At 40.0% G+C, this 16,866-nt stretch overlaps 1 protein-coding gene across 1 annotated transcript; it reads right to left on the bottom strand.

Annotated features, from left to right (window-relative positions):
- Positions 1–3,603: 3,603 nt before the first annotated feature.
- On the bottom strand, positions 3,604–15,453 carry LOC100563278 (phospholipase A and acyltransferase 3). The gene is made up of 5 exons (XM_003221466.4): positions 15,322–15,453; positions 11,467–11,602; positions 8,377–8,639; positions 6,542–6,660; positions 3,604–4,527 (listed from the first exon to the last, which is right to left on the bottom strand). Exons 1-4 carry the CDS (start codon positions 15,358–15,360, stop codon positions 6,547–6,549), a joined length of 552 nt encoding a protein of 183 aa, XP_003221514.1. The 5' UTR covers positions 15,361–15,453; the 3' UTR covers positions 3,604–4,527; positions 6,542–6,546.
- Between the last annotated feature and the right edge of the window lie 1,413 nt (positions 15,454–16,866).

The following is a 16,866-nucleotide window of genomic DNA, read 5'->3' as shown; positions in this document are numbered from 1 at the left end:
CTCTCAGAGGGCCGATTAAGTCTATTAGATCTGACTGTGGCACCAATTTTGTAGGTGCGACCAAAGAACTCAATTGTGTGTCTAGGTTTGGGAGAGATCCAAAGGTTCAGAACTTTACGAATACTGAACAAATTATGTGGACTTTCAATGTTCCCCACGCCTTCCATATGGGTGGTGTTTGGGAGAGGATGATTGGTATTAGTCGCAAAATCCTTAATGCCATGTTTTTGAGTCATAGGTCATTGACGCATGATGTTTTGGTAACACTTATGGCTGAAGTTACAGCAATCATCAACAACCGACCACTGGTTCCTCTTACTAGCGACCCAGAGAACTTGCAGCCATTGACCCCTGCACTTATTTTGACACAAAAGGTGCCAGGATGGAAGGACATCATGTTGCCAGTTCCGGACGGAACTCACCGTGCCCTGTGGAAACAGGTGCAGTCCTTGGCCAACCACTTTTGGAAAAGGTGGAAAGCTGAGTACTTAAGCCAGCTTCAAGCTAGAAGAATCTGGCAAAGCCCACAGGACAACATTGAGGTTGACAACGTTGTGTTGTTAAAGGACAAAGACTCATCCCGCCATGCGTGGCCCATGGGCATTGTATTAAAGACCTTTCCTTGCCTGGACGGTAAGGTCAGGAAAGTTCAATTAAAGACTTGCAACAGAGACAAAGTGTCCATTTTGGACAGACCAATTAGTGATCTCGTGTTGCTTATTGGAGATGTTTAAAGTTCTAGTGTTTGTATTGTCATATGTGCAAAGGTGTTTGTATTTTGGGGTGGTAAATTCCCACATCCTGGGAATTTAAGCGGGGAGTGTTCCGTCCCCCAGGACGATGGTTTGCCTTACCTATTGGTCGTTTGTTTGTTTTCCCTCCTTTACATTTTGTTTCAGCCTCTGGCTGCAAAGGCCCAGGAAAGGTGGCTTGGAGTCTGCAAGAGCTGGCTGCAGTCTTCTTTGCAATGATTGGTCAAAGAGTACAACATCTTAGGACCGCCCTTTTTTACCAGGGTCTAGTCTCCATTTTGGAGCCTCATTTTGGCTATAGTCTTTCAACGTGCTGCAGCTGTGCAAAGCTAACTGGGACAAATCATCCTCAAAACCAGGCCAATCTAAGCCTATCCAAATTAGATAAGTATTGAATTATACTGATCTGGAATAGAAAATCTAATTAGAGGAGCAAGGTTATTCCGTCGCTTCTAGAACTAATCTTTGCTGTAAAGATAGGGAAGGAAAGAGTTTCTCCTTTTATAGACAGCGTGATTAGGGTGTAGTGGTTTTATAATCACCTTTGCCTTCTGGAACCAGGGATAATTCTGTAACTAAAACCTATAGAAATTTGTTTCATTTTCTGTAACTTTAAGATCTGTGCCAAGTTTACAACCTTGTATGAATAAATATCTTTTTTTTTTCTTTTTAGAAGTTTTCCAGACTCAGTCGTTCAATATTTTTAGGACAGCTTATAGGGATTTGCAGTTCGCCCGGATAAAGGACGGCACGTTTCAGCTTTATAGTTTTTTTTATTGTCTGGCGGACGGCACAATAACCCACTCACTCGTTTTCTGTAATTTTGGTATGGATACTTCTACAGGAGGAGCCCCGGTGGCAAAGTGTGTTAAAGCACTGAGCTGCTGAACTTGCAGACCGAAAGGTCGCAGGTTCAAATCCCGGGAGCAGAATGAGCACCCGCTGTTAGCCCCAGTTTCTGCCAACCTAGCAGTTCGAAAACATGGAAATGTAGATCAATAGGTACTGCTCTGGCGGGAAGGTAATGGCGCTCCATGCAGTCATGCCAGCCACATGACCTTGGAGGTGTCTACGGACAACGCCGGCTCTTCGGCTTAGAAATGGAGATGAGCACCAACCCCCAGAGTCAGACATGACTGGACTTAACGTCAGGGGAAACCTTTACCTTTTTTACTTCTACAGGGCAGAATATCCAAAGTCCTTTTAACACACAGGCCCAGCAAGGCAAAGTGTGATCAAGATGTCTGTATTGCAATGTTCTTAATTATTTTGTCTTTCATTCTCATAATAAAGCCTCCTGTGACTGAATCCCTGTCCAGGCTGGTCCCAGGTCTCCTGTTTCTTTAACTTTTGGATCCCTCCTTAGATTTTGCAATTCAGCCTCATGTACTAGAAAAGTGGCTGTGTTGATCAATGAGTTATGACTTCACCATACAGGCTAATTTGTCCACTGTACACCAGTTCCTCTCCCTTTTTTTGCCATGGAGCCCATTACACAATGTATGTCTACTTCTGGCGGAGTGGCAATACGAGAGATTGGGCAATATGGGGTATGGGGCAATGGGTTCTCCAGGCGCACCACCAGAACCCCACAAATTCGCCATGATGCGTGGCAAAGCCATATGCTAATGTGATAAGATCCTTTATGTGTTTCTCCCTATTCAATTTTTAAATGGAAACAGTTAAACCTGTAAAGAGTTATTATATAATAAACTAGCTGTGCCCGGTCACGCATTGCTGTGGCGGTGGTATGGGAAATAAAGTATTGAGGAATTGGTGGTAGTTAAGGTAAAGGGTAAAGGTTTTCCCCTGACATTAAGTCCATTATAAATGGGTTATATAGCTGTGTGGAAGGACCTTGAGTCTACACTGCCATATAATCCAGTTAAAATAAGATAATCTGTATTTTATAGGCAGTGTGGAAGAGGCCTAAGTGAGACCTAACTCTGCCTGTCCCCTGGGATGAGTGGGTTGCTAGGAGACCAAGTGGGCGGAGCTTAGCCTTCTAACTGGCAGAAATCGGATAAAAACAATTATTCCTCTCCCTCTAAATAGGACTTTATTTTTCTTTTCTTTTTGTTGTATGAACGCAGAGGCATGGATGAGGGGTTGTGCTGGCAAGTTTAGTGTTTCTGGGATGTGTAGTTTTGTTGTTTTGTCCTAGGCCGAAATTTCATTACCCTTTTATATATATAGATAAGTTAAACATGAAGTCCATGAACTCTGTCCATTGTGTGTTTGTGGGTACATGCCTTTAAGTAATCTGTCTCCTGGCTGCAACTGTTTTACATGGCTATCCCGTATTCCCTGGGCTCAAGGGGCTTGAAGACATGAGATGAAACTCACCACCCCACTCCCGTTCTTTTTGTCACAGCACCCAGTAGTCATAATATGGCTAGTGGCTGTTCTCTGGTACAAAGCTAGCCAGAGTAATAAGGCCATTGGAGACGAGGGGGAAAGAAGGAGGGGATACCTTTTTCTTCCCTCTTCTATCATTCTGGTGCATGACTCCAGGCAGCAAGCAAGGCCCACCAGCCATTTCATGCCTGCTGAAGCAACAACAAAAACTGTAGGGTGGCTGTCTAGCAGTGCCAACCTGGGTTTTGTGCCGTTGGACAGTCAAGACTCCTTCCCACTTCCAAAGTGATGGGGATCATCCTAGATCCGATCAGGAATTCAACAGCCCCAGGATAAAAGGCCAGTTTAAATTTGCCCTTTGTCTGAGAATGTTTGGTCATGACAGCTCTTCAAACCAAAGCATTAATATAGTGTTCCCTAAAAAATTGGGTAAAAGGCATTTATATAGAGATTAGAGAAAACGTAATAGAACTTCCCACCATGAGAACAAATGTTTCCTTTTGCATGTATATTTATTGACATGAACACAGATCATAACTTTCCAGTAACAACAACAAAAAATTTTTCTAGCTTAAACTAATTTAATAGACTGATGTGTCTAATTTACTTGAATAGGAGAGAATCTATAGCAAAAGAAATGCATCATCTATCTATTTGCAGAAAGGCACAGTGGGAAATTCAGCTTTTTACAGCTCTATATCTGCAAACCTTATAACCAGAAAGCCCAGACCAGCATAAATTGGCAGTAGTCTTAGCTGTAAAACTAGATTTATAAGATCACGGAAAAAGAAACAGAAATTAGGCATAGAGATAATATTTTAATGAATTCCGCAAAAAAGCAAATCTTCGAAAGTAAAACCTGCAAATGTGAAGGGCAAACTGGACTGGCCACAACAGGCCTGGATTGACAGTGTGTTATAGATTAAGCACTATATTCATGATTTTGCTTTAGGAGTGGCAAATGTATTATTTGGATGTTTTGGACATTAAACCTCCCTTATCAGCCAATTACAAAGGTTTCTGGGAGCTGAAGATTCCCCCATCCCTGTCCCATCCCTCTAGATGACAGTTGCTTCATAAAAATAATTTGAATGTCTTTCTTATATTGTTGTATTGTGATCACATACTAAGCAGACATGTACTCCCATATTGGAAATGATTAATTTGTTGCACTATTTAATGTTTTATCACCCTGACAGCTAGGAGAGGTGGATGGTGGGACAAGAGAAACAGATACATGTTTTCAAGAGTTTTTCAATGCCATTAAGGCATAGATTTTGTCGATGTGGTTCAGGGATGACATCTAGGAAATTGTGGTTGATATTTCCATTTTTCAAAAGCAAGAAAATACAAACTGCTGCTTCATTCTAAAATATGTTTCAGATCCAGCTTATGCCAATTTGTGACTTTTGAAGACCTGATAAAAGAGAGAGAAAAGACTCCACCAAGTCAGTTTTTACTTCAAAATAAAGATTATTTTGACAGTGCCAGAACTGTAAGGAGAGAAGTCTAGTAGCTAAATAACATGTTTATGGGCACCTTGTAAAACTGAAATATAACACAATTTTGTTTTGCTATTCTATATGCAAGGCTTAGCCCCAAACTGCTTTCTAGTCCCTACTATCTGGGTTTTCACTAGATGCAAATCTGTTTAGTAATGCTACAGCCCAAACTTTCAATATGATATGATGGTCAGTATTTTTTAATTCCCTCTTTCTACAGCATATAGAACTTGGAGGAAAAATCACAAACACATCCCTGCCCTTATATTCTGCTTCTTTGTTGTTTTCATCCCATACTATTGAACTGGTTTACCTTTCTAGCTCATATTACAATAGCTACAGTAGAGTCTCACTTATCCAACATAAACGGGCCAGCAGAAGCTTGGATAAGCAAATATCTTGGATAATAAGGAGGGATTAAGGAAACGCCTATTAAACATCAAATTAGGTTATGATTTTACAAATTAAGCACCAAAACATCATGTTTTACAACAAATTTGACAGAAAAAGCAGTTCAATATGCAGTAATGTTATGTTATAATTTACAAATTTTAGCACCAAAATATCATGATATATTGAAAACATTGACTACAAAAATGGCTTGGATAATCCAGAGGCTTGGATAAGCGAGGCTTGGATAAGTGAGACCCTACTGTACTTGTTTGCTTTCTGGAAATACTGATTTTTATCCTAAGATTTTTATTGATGTAATTGTTACACAACTAGTGATCTGTATTTTAACAAATCTATCTGTCTAGTTGATCCACTGCACTGTTTGCCATGGTTCCAAATCTAGAACAAACAGTAGATGTGAAAGACTGTCAGATCAGTGAGTAGGATTGCATGGGAACACCTCAATTCATTGCAAGCCTATTCAGAAATTTTATGTATATACAATGTGTTAAAGTGGGGCTATTTCAGTCAGTCTAAAGAACCATGAATTCTTACACTACTGACCAAGAGGTCATGAGTTCGAAGCCCGGGTCGGGTTAAGCCTCCGACCATTAAAAAAAATAGCCCCGGCTTGTTGTTGACCTATGCAGCCCCGAAAGACAGTTGCATCTGTCAAGTAGGGAAAATTTAGGTACGCTTTATGCGGGGAGGCTAATTTAACGAATCTACAACACCATTAAAAAAAACTGCCAGCAAAACACGAGGAAAAGAATGAGGAAGAACAGCCACCAATGGATGGTGAAGCAACAGCTCCCCCTGTGGCCGGAATCGTGAAGCTGGAAAGATGTTAAAATGCCTTTGTGTCTGTCTAAAACTGAATGTTGTTTGTTGACATTGAATGTTTGCCATATATGTGTTCATTGTAATCCGCCCTGAGTCCCCTTCGGGGTGAGAAGGGCGGAATATAAATACTGTAAATAAATAAATAAATAAATAAATCCTTGGGTTTGCATTCTTTACATTATTTTAGACCGTGTTGTTAGTACCGTAATTTCTGGATCTGCCCAAGGGCTCTTTCAAGGATTCAATTCTTTTTCACTAGGGAATGGTTTGCTATGGCAGTTCTAGGATGTGTGGAACACATTTTCTCCACTGTTTTTTAAATTGTTTTTAGAGTTATAATGCAATGATGGAATTTTACTATTGCATTATAACATTACAACTTTTTTAAAACAAAAAGATAAAGGAGGCAAAAAGGGAAAAATATTATTCTAGAATTATTTTTTAAAACCTGCTGGAGGGAGGGAAGAAAATGTTGCAACTGGTGCCCCAGAATGGCCAGATAGTAATAAAGGTCAACAGAAATGATCTTTGGTTATTTTAAAATAAACTTGACAACTATAGCAATAAATTTTTCCCTGTCTGGAAGGCCCTGCTATGTAAAAACAGGTCTAATTTTTTAGAAACTGTAAATTTGGAGTACGAGGTAATTAGATGTTGAGTCAGGCACAATTTTAGCCTCTTGTGCATACTCACCTTCTTTAAAACTCTAAATCGTTTTGGCAGCAGTGGTCATTCTCCTTAATCCCCTCTCTTAATTTTTGTATTATTTGGCTCACAAATTCGGGGTCTGCGGTGAAACCAAGCCATCCTGCCTAATATATAAAAGTGTTAACATCAATATATCAATGGGATATTAGCAGCAGTAGTAGTAATAGCAAACAAAACAATAGTCAACTGGCTGCTTGGCCTAACGTTCTTTCAGTTTCATGCTATTTGAGCGCTCAAATGGCATGAGTATTACAAGTGGAGATACATGTATTTACCTTCTCTACTTCAGTCATATCATTATATATTTTTATTAATCTCTGTTATATCATCTTCATTCATATTTTTCCCTACACTAATATCCTTGCCTCATTAGACTTTGCTTGTAAGGAATATGTGCTCACCTCTTCATCATTTTCATTGCCCCCCCCCCCCCCCCCGGCATATATTCTACAACTGTATAGCCACATCACCATCATCAATATTTATATCCCGCTTTTTCTCTTTTGCAAGAGAATCAAAATAGCAAACAATGTTAAAATAATACAATATAAAACCTAAAGACTATAAGCACTAAAATAGAATTAAACCTAGGGCTATTTAACAATAGTTAAAACCTATGAATAATTTTTGAAAATACATAAAACACCACACAACATCCCCTTGGCTTGGTCTTAAAAGACTTTTTTTTTAAACCCCGCCTAAATAAAAAGATTTTTGCTAGCCATCCAACAGTAAAGAGGAAGGCATTCTGGATTTCCTTAGCAGGGAGTTCAAGTTGAGGGGGAGACATTCCCACAACTGAACCTGCAATAGTGGTGGGACCAAGATAAGAGCCTCTTCTAAGGATCACAGGACATGGACAGATTTATATTGTGATATACAATCTGCCAAATAGACAGGACCAGAGCTTTATCTGGACCAGAGCTTTATCAAGTGTCATAATGAATTATTCCTGGGAATAAACTGACCTATTGCAACAGGGGGTTGTCCATACTCTGTAGCCAGCTCCAGTTAACAATCTCCCCATAGTTCTTTGGACCAGCCAAAGTTTCTGACCACTCTTCAAAAGCAGACCCACATAGTGCATGTTAAAGGTAAAGGTAAAGGTTTCCCCTGACGTTAAGTCCAGTCATGTCTGACTCTGGGGGTTGGTGCTCATCTCCATTTCTCAGCTGAAGAGCCGGTGTTGTCCGTAGACACCTCCAAGGTCATGTGGCCGGCATGACTGCATGGAGCACCGTTACCTTCCCACCGGAGCGGTACCTATTGATCTACTCACATTGGCATGTTTTCAAACTGCTAGGTTGGCAGAAGCTGGAGCCAACAGCGGGCGCTCACTCCACTCCCTGGAATTTGAACCTAGGACCTTTCGGTCTGCAAGTTCAGCAGCTCAGTGCTTTAACACACTTCGCCACCGGGGCTCCTATAGCATATGTTACAGTAATATTAATGAGATGTAACCAAGGATCTAACCACTGTGGCCAGATCTCATGTCTCAAGGAATGGGCACAGTTGGCACACAAGTTTAAATGTTCAAAGGTCCTCCTGGCCACTGCAGAAACCCAGGTGTCCAGTTTCAATGCAGAGTCCAGGAGGAACCCCAAATTGTGGAACTGTGTCTTTGGGGGAGTGTTACCCCATGCAACACAGGCTGAATCCCTGTTCCCTGGTCTTCTAACTGACTAGGAGCACCTCTATCTTGTCTGGTTTAAGTTCCAATTTGTTTGCCCTCATTCAGTCCATTGTTGATGACACAATGTGATTTTTTGTTCTGGGAACAGTGTTCTTAGAACAGTGTTCTTAGTAAAAGTAGCACTCACCTGTCCTTCTTGTGGTGTTCCATATCTCATCATAGTGGCAAAATGCTCACAGTTAGATTTCATAACATTGTATGGCAGCTGTAACCCCAACAGACTTTCAGCCCTCTTTACTATCTCTTCAGCTGATAACGGAGATTGTTGTTTGTCATATTGGTTGTACACACCATAGGGAAGGTTACCCCCCACAACTTTTAGGGGGTCCTTTCGTATTGTGGCTTTCAGGGTCTTCCCAGCTAGGACTTCCTTGATTGTTTCGTCCCAATCTAAGATATTGGAAAGGAAGAGGCAAGGAGAGAATACCATTGTGCATAGACAGCACACGGGCACACTGCTTTACAAAATATCATCAGCTAAGAGTTTTTTGTTTGGTTGGTTTGGTTTTGAATTACAAAAGAGCATGTGAGCAAAAGATGCGGAGAAAATTTCATCTCACAGTTTTAGAATAAGTACAATAATAATTATTTTTTTGCATGCAAGGATTAATAATTACGGTTGTTTTCTTCCCACTGTTGAAAGAAATGCATTTATATCTAGAGTATTCTCCCAGTATTCCAAGGATGCCTTCATGCTATGTGTTTAAGTGTATATTAAAAAATGGATTTCATGTTCAGATTATACATAGGAAATACAGGCATTCAAAAATGGGAGTGCAAGGGGGGCATCATCCAAAACATGTCTGGCCCAACATTTTAGATAAGGGATACTCAATCTGTATTTGTATTTTCAATTAAATCCAACACCTTTTCCTACTGACACTACTTAAAAAATAATCAGATGTCATGGGACTGAATTTTTAGAAATCATATGTCGACGAAAAGGAGTAGTATCTCAGGTTTTCCCAGAGATATTTCTTGTGATTTGGAATATAATAATAGAATCATAGAGTTGGAAGAGACCTCATGGGCCATCCAGTCTAACACCTTGCCAAGAAGCAGGAAAATCACATTCAAAGTACCCCCTGACAGACAGCCATCTGTTTAAAGGTCTTCAAAGAAAGAGCCTCCACCACACTCTGGGGCAGAGAGTTCCACTGCTGAACAGCTCTCAAAGTGAGGAAGTTCTTCCTAATGTTCAGGTGGAATCTCCTTTCCTGTTGTTTGAAGTCATTATTCCGCGTCCGAGTCTCCAGGGCAGCAAAAAACAAGCCTACTCCCTCCTCCCTATCACATATTTATACATGGCCATTATGTCTCCTCTCAGTCTTCTCTTCTGCACACTAAACATGCCCAGCTCTTTAAGTCACTCCTCATAGGGCTTGTTCTCCAGACCCTTGATCATTTTAGTTGCCCTTCTCTGGACACATTCCAGCTTATCTACATCCCCCTTCAATTGCGATGGCCAAAATTGGATTAATAGTAGGATTGTAGAATAGTAGTGCAAAGTAGTGCAAGTAGTGTAGAATAGTAGGACTAAAGTGAATTTGAAAATTTTCAGTCTGAAGTTATCAATAAGGCCAATGTTAGAGACAACTTGATAGGCTCAGACAGACATTTTTTCTGAACCGCAGGCAACTGAGTAACAACACTGGCCACACTGTCACAAAGTACTACCTCTTCACAATAGAATGGGTAGCACCACTGTGCTGCTTTGGAGCACTGGCATAACTTACAGCCTCTCGGCCATACCCTACCTATATATATAAAAGAGTGATGGCATCATGGCGACCCACAAAGCAACAAAACTACAGGCCCCCAACCTCGAAATTTGACAACACAACCCATCATCCACGCCTCTAGGTTGATACAACAAAAAGAAAAGAAAAATAAAGTCCTAATTTGAGAGAGAGGAATAATTGCTTTTATCCAATTGCTGCCAGTTAGAAGGCTAAGTTCCTCCAACTTGGTCTCCTAGCAACCCAATAAAAAATAATAAAAAACACTAAAAATTAATACAATAAAATACTATAATAACAGAAAATAGCTAAAAATAATACAAGAAAATAATAAAATATAATAAATAAAATATAACTTACAATAAAATTAATAAAAAATGCAAATAACGTCAAATAAAAATTACACAACAATTTTCAACCAATACCACCACCACTTTGCCACAGCAACGCGTGGCCGGGCACAGCTAGTCTCTTATAATACCTATGCAATAATGATGGTGTTTATGCCCAAGCTAAAATCCCATACAGTTGGCTCTTCACATTTGTGGATGTAACTTTAGTTTGTCTGAGTATGTGTGGATTTGTAGACTTTCTATGTCTTCCACCATAACCCTATAATCTACATCCATCAGCAGTTCACCATAGAAATATGCTGGAGGAACTAGAGATTCCAAGAGAGGGATTCCCTCAGGCTAAGAAAAATAAGATTTAATGGTGGTTTTTCACTTTCATGGGTGTCCTGCAACCCTAACTTAAGGAAATGTGTAGGGCTAACTGTTTTGGCCGGGCTGTGGCGCAGGCTGGTGAGCAGCCAGCTGCAATAAATCACTCTGACCAAGAGGCCATGAGTTCGAGGCCAGCCCGTGGCGGGGTGAGCACCCGACAATTAAAAATAAAAAATAGCCCCTGCTCGTTGCTGACCTAGCAACCCGAAAGATAGTTGCATCTATCAAGTAGGAAATTAAGGTACCACTTATAAAGTGGGGAGGCTTATTTAACTAATTTACGACTCCATAAAAATCATCCAGCAGCCGTTGGAATGAGGAAGTGCTGTCACAGTGGATGATGAAGCAGCTGCTCCCCCCTGTGGTCGGAATCAAACATCTCCTCAGGAGAAGGTTAAATTGCTTCTGCGTCTATCTCTGTCTTTGTTCTATGTGTATATGGCATTGAATGTTTGCCTTATATGTATACAATGTGATCCACCCTGAGCCTCTCAATAGGAATGGACCGTGTAGCGCTTCCTGATATGTGTCTGTCACTGTCTGTTACAAGATATAAATGAAGGATGACCAAGCACTTCTTTGCCCCCTTGTGGCATCTGTAGCAGCATATATAAAGATGATCCCTGGTGTGAAGAAGTCTAAGCTAAAGGAGTTTCATTTATAAAAGTTATGGTGATATAGTAATGTGTTGAAGAGCTCTTGATTTCATATTATGACAATCATAGTTTTGATATTCTCACGTCCAATTTATACCTGGCAATGTGAAATGAATCAAATAGCCATCTCCCACGTAGATTCCCCAATGCTGATATAGAGCTCGCTGGAAGTGGATCATATCTCCGGGCTTCGGCTCTTCTTTGGAAAAGATGAAATTTGTAACAGAGTGAACCTGAATTTTAAAATAAAAGAATGGCTTACTAATCAATAAGTGTAAATTAGATATAGGTTTAATATAGATCGCAGGAGATCTTATGAATGCAACTGATGGTTACATGCTATGAAAAAATTACTATGTATTTCAAAGAGAAAAATGGCTCACAACTTGACACCACATATCACAGTGTCTAGGGAGTTTCTCAAGGTATTTTCCAGTCATATATTCTGGAATCAGTTTCCATACTTGTGGCCTGATGATGTGGGTAAGATAGTTTATCCCACCACTTGCATTGTTGCATCACTTTACCCTTGTCCGCCTTGACTGTAGAGCAAGTCTAGTAGAGCAGGAGTGACTAGATGACTCCTGTGGGTGATGACGTTTATTCTATCAGGGAAAGTGTTTTTGATGGAGTCTTACTGAAACAGCTCTTTGGCATGGGAGTGGGAAGCACTTTCCTATACTAGTTCAGCCCCAATCTATCGGGCTGGTTCTAGAGAATAGCATTGAGAGGATTCCTGTTCAGTGCCATGACTATTAATCTGTGGTGTGCCACAGGGTACCATCTTATCCCTCACATGTTTCAATATCTATTTGAAGCACCTGGATGAAATCACGCTATGGAGCTCTATTTCCCCTTGTCATCAGATGAGCTGGAACTGCTCAGATGCTGGATATCGTGATGGGTTAGAAGAGGCTGAAAAACTAAAATTAAATCAAATGGAGGCACTTACGGTTTAGTGGCTTTCAGGTTCAGGAATTGGGGAAGATTTTTTTATCATGTCAGAAGCGAATTGATAACATACTGCATGTCGCTTCTGGTATGAGAGAATCAGCAGTCTACAAAGACGTTGCCCAGGGGACACCTGGATGTATTACTACCCTGCTGGAAGGCTTCTCTCATGTCTCCACATGGGAAGCTACAGCTGACAGAGGGGAGCTCATCCCGTCTCGTGGATTTGAACCGCTGATCTTCAGGCCAGCAGTTAAGCCGGCACAAGGGTTTAACCCAGGCATGGGCATTTTTTTTTGCCTTGGGGCCACATTGTGCTGCTTGCTCCATCCTTATTTCGGGAGGAAAACAAGACATGCCGCAACTGCACCAATCTTCCTCCCCAATCCTCTTACCCCGATCTTTAGGCTGTCCTCTCAGCATTATGCTCAGCATTAATTCATCTTAAGTACTGAAGCACATAGCTTTTGATTTTGAAAATACTAAATCATTATTATGTCTAAGGTGTTTTGAATGTAAATAATGATCATTTTATTAAATGTTTAACCAGTTTTCTTTATAAGCTGCTTTGAGATTTTTAAAATCTATGCTGAGATAGAAACATCTTGCAAACTATACCCATTATTTTTTTAAAAAATTAAAGCTAAAATTAAAATAAGAGTGGTAGGTAAAGTCTTATTGATACAGGATAAGAGTCATGTCTACTACAAGGAAAGACAAAGAACAGGTTTCAGAGCAAGTGCACAATAATAATAATAATAATAATAAAGATCTCAGCCGGCATTTGGAAACAATAGGCATTGACAAAATTACGATCTGCCAACTGCAAAAGGCCACCCTGCTGGGATCTGCACGCATCATCCGAAAATACATCACACAGTCCTAGACACTTGGGAAGTGTTCGACTTGTGATTTTGTGAAACGAAACCCAGCATATCTATCTTGTTTGCTGTGTCATACAACGTCGTTGTGTCAATAATAATAATAATAATAATAACTTTATTTTTATACCCCGCCCCATCTCCCCAAAGGGACTCGGGGCAGCTTACATGGGGCCTTGCCCGATAAAACAATCAAATATCAAAACACAGCAATAAAACAGTTATCCAATAAAAACATCAATTACAGTAAAAACAATCGTTAAAATCAACATAAAACATACAATATTAACACTGGAGACTAATTCATAGAACCCATGCAAAGTGCAACATGTGCCGAAATGGGCCGAAATGGGGAAGGTAATTTCACAGTTGAAATGGACAAAGTGCAATATAGCATTGGCAACACCTCGAGAATGGGGCTATTATAAAATGGGCAGATAGATCAGCCCGACACCAAATTAATGCACTATGAGGGAAAAGTGAATTACCGTGTTTCCCCGAAAATAAGACAGTGTCTTATATTAATTTTTGCTCCCAAAGATGTACTAGGTCTTATTTTCAGGGGATGTCTTATTTTTCCATGAAGAAGAATTCACATTTATTGTTGAACAAAAAAATGAACATTTATTATATACTGTACAGTAGTTGTCATCACAAACCAGTATAACCAGACAAACTGTGAATCCTATCAAGAATATCTTGTTACTACCATTATTTCCATGTACAACACTCTATGGTATGTACATGTACCAATCCTGCATGCTCTGGTGTTCTGTTTGGCAGGTGCTGGGCATGCTGCCAAACAAAAACTTTGCTAGGTCTTACTTTCAGGGGAGGCCTTATATTTTGCAATTCAGCAAAACTTCTACTAGGTCTTATTTTTCGGGGATGTCTTATTTTCAGGGAAACAGGGTAAAAAACTGTGCAGGCTGCTAAACATATTAGTGTAATAGGATTGGGTGAACACATCGTATTTGGTTTTATTGTCATCTGCTCTTGCTGAGATATTGCCACCTGCAGAAAGAGCAGTGAAACATAACAGAGGCTGACCAATGCTTCAGTCATTTGGTAAGATACTATTGTTACAGAAAAGGTTAAGCACCATCCTTCTACGAGTAACGACCTCATCAGACGGGGCTTGCTTTGGTGGCATATGCCAGTTCTGCCCTTGTTGAACCATGGAGCTCACCGTCTCCATCTCATGACACAAAGAAACTTCCAGTGGGGCTCTGGGGGTCATCTAGTGCGGAATAAGTGTATAGCACCACGGCTATACACTGGGGAGGGAGGGGACAAGTACAGTCAACACTTCCCCTCATGGCATCAGCTTAAAGGTAAGCCAGGCATTGCGGGGTGTGGTGCGATGGATTCTACATGCCCCCAACAACAGTTGCCGGATTCACTACGATGCGTGGCAATTCCAGCAGCTCATGTGAAAAGGTAATTAGTTATTGTCATAGATTCATATATATTGACATATACACTATCACTATCCCAGTATCCTGCTTAAACAAACTCTTGAAGCAAAGTACAGACTTAAAATAAAAGCAAAGACATAGGGTAAAAGTCAAAATGTACAAATGAAATAGCAGCTAAAATCTGAATAAACATATTTACATCATATATCTCTACACATTATGTTACACTAGAAAAGGAACAGAAAGAGACAACTGTTTCATGACAAATATAGTTCTGGTTCTGATTCAGGATTGTCTTTTTAAATACAGTAGAGTCTCACTTATCCAAGCTAAACGGGCCAGCAGAAGCTTGGATAAGCGAATATCTTGGATAATAAGGAGGGATTAAGGAAAAGCCTATTAAACATCAAATTAGGTTATGATTTTACAAATTAAGCACCAAAACATCATGTTATACAACAAATTTGACAGAAAAAGTAATTCAATACGCAGTAATGTTATGTTGTAATTACTGTATTTATGACTTTAGCACCAAAATATCATGATATATTGAAAACATTGACTACAAAAATGGCTTGGATTATCCAGAGGCTTGGATAAGCGAGGCTTGGATAAGTGAGACTCTACTGTATAAAAATGTCAACTGATAAGAGACGGAAATATAAAGGTAAAAAGGAAAGCATTCCATTATAATAGCATTACCATGTCCGGTATATTTGACAAGACTATCTGTTTTTCCATCGCTCCTATCCAAAGTCCTATTGTTCTTGCCTTAGAACAGAATACTGTGCTATGAACTCCACAACACAGTTTGTGTTTGTCTGAATGCCATAAACGTCTATATATACAGTTTGAGTGACAGTGATGGGAGCTTATCGGCTGTAGATTGGCTGCTTTCTTGGAAATGACTGGGTTCTAGAAAAGGATGTTGGTTGATACTACCAGTTTATGGCACATTTTCCAAACTGATATCCCCAAACGTGTTGGATCGCATGTCCTTTAGTTTACACAGTCATTATGGACTGTTGGCTGGGGATGATAAAGTTTATAATTTAGCACCTATGAAGAGCACCAGGTTTGGAAACCTGTCTGTTAAAGCTGTACTACCTCCTTAAGCCTTGAATACTGAGAGTATCTACACTACACAATAACAGAAGATGGAACTGCCAAAACTGCCTCTGACTATTCCTTCTTAAAGAAAGCCCTTTGAAATTATGCCATTTCTTAGAATGGCCAAGTTAATTGAGGTGTGTATCTTTTCCTTACAGAGAACTATTTCTATATGCCCTAAAACAAGGAAGCTTGAAGGGCTGTCTGAGGACTGTGATATTAATGCAGTTTGACACCAAAGCAGGCCTGGATTAACAGTGGATTGTACATAAAGCACTATATTTTGTGATTTTGCTTTAAGAATTGCAAACTTTTGTCCTTTGGATGTTTTTAATATTAAACCTCCCCGATCAGCCAATGGCAAGGGTTTCTGGAAGCTGGTGTCCTAAACCTCTGAAGGACCAAACATTCCCCTTCTTGATCACTATACGCAACAGTTTCTTTATTTAAAAAATTGGGATTACTCTTTTTTTATTATTGTTTTGTGGGAGACATACTAAGCAGACATCTTCTCGTCCATATAGGAAATAATCATTTTGTTGCCAGGTGCACTATTTCATGTTTTATCATTTTCACAGCTGGAGTTGAGGAGGTTGAGATAGGGTGGGGGGGGGGCATACCAGTGTTCTGTGTCTGTGTGTGTGTGTGTGTGTGTGTGTGACATTTAAGCATAAATCAGCTCTTGTTGCTGTGTTTCAGAGATGACATCTTTGAGACTGTGGCTTGTATTTTCACAAAGTGCTGCTCAATATTTCCTTAATTTTTTGGAAGTCAGCTCTCCTAAAGTCCAGAATGCAGGTTTGATTTGTCTTAATTTCTGCTTTCCTTTGTATCACAAAGTGCAGGAGCACATGGTCAGTTGCTCCTAAGGATCTGACCATTTTGACTGCATTGATCAGGTCCTCTGCGTTTGTTAGGATGGGATCGAGAGTAGCCGATCTCCTTGTTACCTCTTCTACCTTCTGGACCATAAAATTGTCTGCAAGGCAAGCGAGGAATTTGTTGGACTTTGTCCTCTTGACCAAGTTTGTTTTGCAGCAAATATCGGGTTAATTGAAATCATCCATGGGTATTATATCTCTTCTTTGTACCTGTTTGGTTGACTGTTGACATAAGGTTTCATCGAGTTGTTCTTCA

This window comes from Anolis carolinensis, chromosome 5 (assembly GCF_035594765.1).
Source record: "Anolis carolinensis isolate JA03-04 chromosome 5, rAnoCar3.1.pri, whole genome shotgun sequence".
In the NCBI taxonomy this organism is placed as follows: domain Eukaryota; kingdom Metazoa; phylum Chordata; class Lepidosauria; order Squamata; family Dactyloidae; genus Anolis; species Anolis carolinensis.
Note: the sequence above shows the minus strand (reverse complement) of the source record. Positions and strands in the feature narration are given on the sequence as shown.